The 3,763-nt window shown below is 37.9% G+C and overlaps 3 protein-coding genes across 5 annotated transcripts in view; 1 reads left to right on the top strand and 2 right to left on the bottom strand.

Annotated features, from left to right (window-relative positions):
- The window catches only part of LOC119424553 (troponin T, fast skeletal muscle isoforms), a 25,754-nt gene extending 24,816 nt beyond the window's left edge, over positions 1-938 (top strand). For all 3 annotated transcript variants that reach the window (XM_037692059.1, XM_037692043.1, XM_037692051.1), the window contains 2 exons: positions 228-268; positions 781-938. In XM_037692059.1, coding sequence (XP_037547987.1) covers positions 228-268; positions 781-817 — 78 coding nt within the window. In that variant the 3' untranslated portion in view covers positions 818-938. The remainder of the gene's footprint in view (positions 1-227; positions 269-780) is intronic.
- The window catches only part of aph1b (APH1B gamma secretase subunit), a 442,239-nt gene that overhangs the window by 162,719 nt on the left and 275,757 nt on the right, over positions 1-3,763 (bottom strand). The window lies entirely within an intron of this gene.
- LOC119424578 (myoblast determination protein 1 homolog) overlaps positions 3,077-3,763 on the bottom strand; it is a 4,741-nt gene continuing 4,054 nt past the window's right edge. The window contains exon 3 of the mRNA XM_037692070.1: positions 3,077-3,578. Within this exon, the coding sequence (XP_037547998.1) occupies positions 3,379-3,578 (200 nt within the window). The 3' untranslated portion in view covers positions 3,077-3,378. The remainder of the gene's footprint in view (positions 3,579-3,763) is intronic.

Below are 3,763 nucleotides of genomic sequence, written 5' to 3'. Positions count from 1 at the left end.
CTATCTATCTATCTATCTATCTATCTATCTATCTATCTATCTATCTAATGTATATATGTATATATGTATATATGTATATATGTATATATGTGTATATATATACATATTTAATGCAATGATGTGAGTCTTACTGAGTAGCAGCTGTGACCCAGATACTAAGACAACATGTATAATACAGACTCACTGATGTACGTGTCTGCTTTAGTCAAAGCTGTGTTTTATTTCAGGTGGTCTCTCTCAGAAACCGTATTGATGAGCTGCAGAAACAGTACGTAAAGATCACGAACCACAACATACTAACAACACATCAGTTACATTTATGCAACATGTCACATATATGGTGATTTTAATTAGTCACATTATTGTTAGATGGCTAATAATAAAAGTATATTGTTTTGAGCTTTCAGTTCTCAAGGAAACTGAATGATAAATAATGATAAAATATTTATAATCAATAAATTATTTTTTAGTTCAAAACAGTTTTATTAAAACAATGTTAGAATATATGTTTATATTTGTTGGTTTAGTCTTTTATTTTCAGAATTTGACTGTATCTCATCCTTATAACTGTGTTTACATTTACCTCATCATGTTTTTGTTTTTCTCTAATGCTTGGTATGAAATTTGTAAATTATAATTTAATATTTTATGTGTTTTTATTTAATACTTTCCAACAATAATGCAGCACCCATTTGGTCCAACTCGATGCCACCAGACGGCGCTGCTGTGTGATGGAGTGTGTCCGTCTGATGTGTGTGTGTTGCACTTTGTGTCCTGCAGTAGCAAGAAGGGAGCTGCCTCTCGCCGCAGGAAGTGAGCAGAGAGCAGGCCAGCCTCAGCGTCCACAGCTGCTCACAGTCCGAGACAACATCTGGACCATCTTCCTGAGTGCAGCCGTGTCAGGACAAATGTAGCTTCAATAAAAAAACTGCTCAAAATTGGTTTCACTGTTTGATTAAAAATCCACTTGATCTGTTTCAAAAAGGTCCAATGATAAAACAGACTTTATTTCTTAAAATGTTTATGATTTAAATGATCAATATTTTGAAAAAAAAAAAATCTAAATTATTTTTCAACCTAAATAATTTACACCTGGATTAATTTATTTAAACAAAACTGCACAGGAAATATTACAGTTCAGACCAATTTTTGTAATTTATTTATTAAGATTTGATCTATTTCTTTCGCAGTCCGTTGTTCGGTTGTTCCTTTAGTTTTACTTGTCCCTCATTAAATGTTCGTGATTTTCCCCATTAACACCAAAATTCAGCTTTAGCACTTCCACAATTCATAAATCCCATTTATTTCCCTGTAACATCAGCTGCAAACATTCAAAACACAATTGTTGTCTTATGCACACGTTTACACAAATCCATAAAAATAAAAACACAAACAGACGAGACGCTTCTATTCACAATAAATTATTTTGTTAAAAACATGTTCGGGTTTCTTAAACCATTTATGAAGCTTAAACTTTTTACTGTTTTAGTTAAATACAAGTTGTTTAAAGTCACTTGAAAACACCCCACTGTTGAAAACAAGCAGGAGTTTGTGGCTAAAGACTCAAATCTTTCTCCCAAAACCAAAACATGTCTGGTCCAGTTTGGACAGAAATCTGAACTGGACTGTTGCTCTGAGTGTGGGAATCATCTCTTCAGTCCTTGTTCCTGTCTGAGGTAAGACGAGACATTTACAGACGCTGATGAGGATCTTGGAGAGAACTAGAAAGTTCCTGGAGAAACTTTGACGAGGACTGTCACATTTTAAAATTTAGATTTGACAGTTCTATGTGTTGGGGTTCACACTCAGCTACCAGTACACCCAATGTATGTTCAACTGGTTAAAAATCAACGAGTTATAGTCTTTTTTTTCTTTCTTTTAAGCTATGGTGACCTTCTTGTGCTTTTCATTTGGATTCACTATGTGATCAGGAACGTTCTTAGGTATCACCACACAAAATGTCACCTCTGGATGTGTAAAATTAACTGAGTTAAAGCCATTTACATTTAGCTTTGGTGGCCATCTTGGATTTTTATTTGCAATCAGAATCTATTAATGATTCTTCTACCAATACACTAAATTTCAGCAGAATATCTCTAAAAACTTCTGAGTTATATTCATTTGAAATTAGCTTTGGTTGCCATCTTGAATTTTTAGATTTGAATTCAGAATGTGTTGTACATCGCTGTCAGGTACCACCACACCTAATTTCAGCTCAATACATTTCAAAATAGCAGTTATTGTATTTTTCTCTTTCAGCTAAGGCCGTCGTCTTGTATTTTTAATTTGCATTATGTATAACAACTCGTTCTCTGCTATGACCATACCAAATTTCAGCTCAATATCTCAAAGAACGACTGAAATATAGTCAATTTTGTGTTTTTTGAGTTAGCTATGGCAGCCATCTTGAATCAAAATGGCTCCAAAAGCTACTCAGAGTTTTGCTCAGAGACCTCTCCACTCTTGGTCATGTGAAGTCACTGTGACACTTAGAGGCTGTTCAGAGTTCTGTCGGCGTTTTTTAATGAGAAAAATGGCGTCTTTGTTTACAAATTACATCGCCATGGTAACTCAAAAGGCCAATAAAAGTAATAGCACACATCATGGCGCCGAGACGGTTGTTTTGATATAACGTTGGGGGGGGGGGGGGGGGCGCGGGGGGGGTGGCACTGAGGTTCTGGCCACATTAAAGATGAAGGAAGAGAAAGACCCTTCTCAGGTGGGTAATAACAGGTGCTGCTGTTCTAGGCAGTTCCCAATCAAAATCCTTTACCACGATCAGGATGGGATTCTGTGGGCAGACGACCCCGAGGTACAGCCAGAACTCACTCGGGGGATTATTCTGTGGATCCTGTCTGGCTGGAGAACAATTTAGGACCTTGAGGAAGAGCTGCAAATTGTTACTTTTCAGGAGGGGAGAGGGAAGTCAGTGTTCTTCCTAGACCTCTGAGATGCAACCACGGGAAGAAGATGGATGAATAGAAAGGAAGTCAGAATAAAAATATCATTTTAATAAGTTTCAATAACTCTTAAATATTATACAAACACAGCAACTGTTGAATTGTGTTCTGACATTACATGGATGTTTAGATTTAGTTACACGTGTAACAAATGGTCCTCAGTTAAGATCAGCAGGAATCAATACAGAAAGGTCCTCTTCTTTATCGTTCTGCTGGCACATCGAAAACAGACAGCAGCGCTCAGTGTCTCAGCCAAGAGCTGACAGTGGAGACTCAAACTTCAGGCCAGCTGGCTCCAATCAAAACAAAAGACATCTAGAGTGGAAGATCCAGTTGGACGGACGGACGTCAGCAATCGGGAATATTTTAGTGTTCAGCTCCACAACAATGTCTCTATGGAAAAGAGTGTTTCGCTCCTTCAGGATGAGATGGCCTCGTAGCTGCTGCTGGAGTCAGCCGGTGAGGTGGAGACAGCAGAGATATTATGGGGCGATTCGGGGCCCCGAGGAACCACACTGTCCCCTGTGGGGCCCACGGTCGGGTCTGTGCTGATGCGCTGTACGATGCTGGACAAACAGTCCAAACTGGAAATAAGCGATGTTGTACTGCTGCTGCAATCTTAAGAGGAGAAACACGAGTAATTAGTCTTTGTACTTGAGTTCAGATCAGGATAGAAAAGTCAAGACAAATACAATTAAATACTGAATCTCTGTCCAAACTGACACTGACCTTTAGCAAGAAAAACCTTTTTCTGCAGCTTTTGCACAAGCAATTTAAATGCAAACAGCCTTTTTTGAGGAATA

The sequence above is a fragment of the Nematolebias whitei genome, chromosome 2, assembly GCF_014905685.2.
Source record: "Nematolebias whitei isolate Nwh7 chromosome 2, NemWhi1, whole genome shotgun sequence".
Lineage (NCBI taxonomy): Eukaryota > Metazoa > Chordata > Actinopteri > Cyprinodontiformes > Rivulidae > Nematolebias > Nematolebias whitei.
Note: the sequence above shows the minus strand (reverse complement) of the source record. Positions and strands in the feature narration are given on the sequence as shown.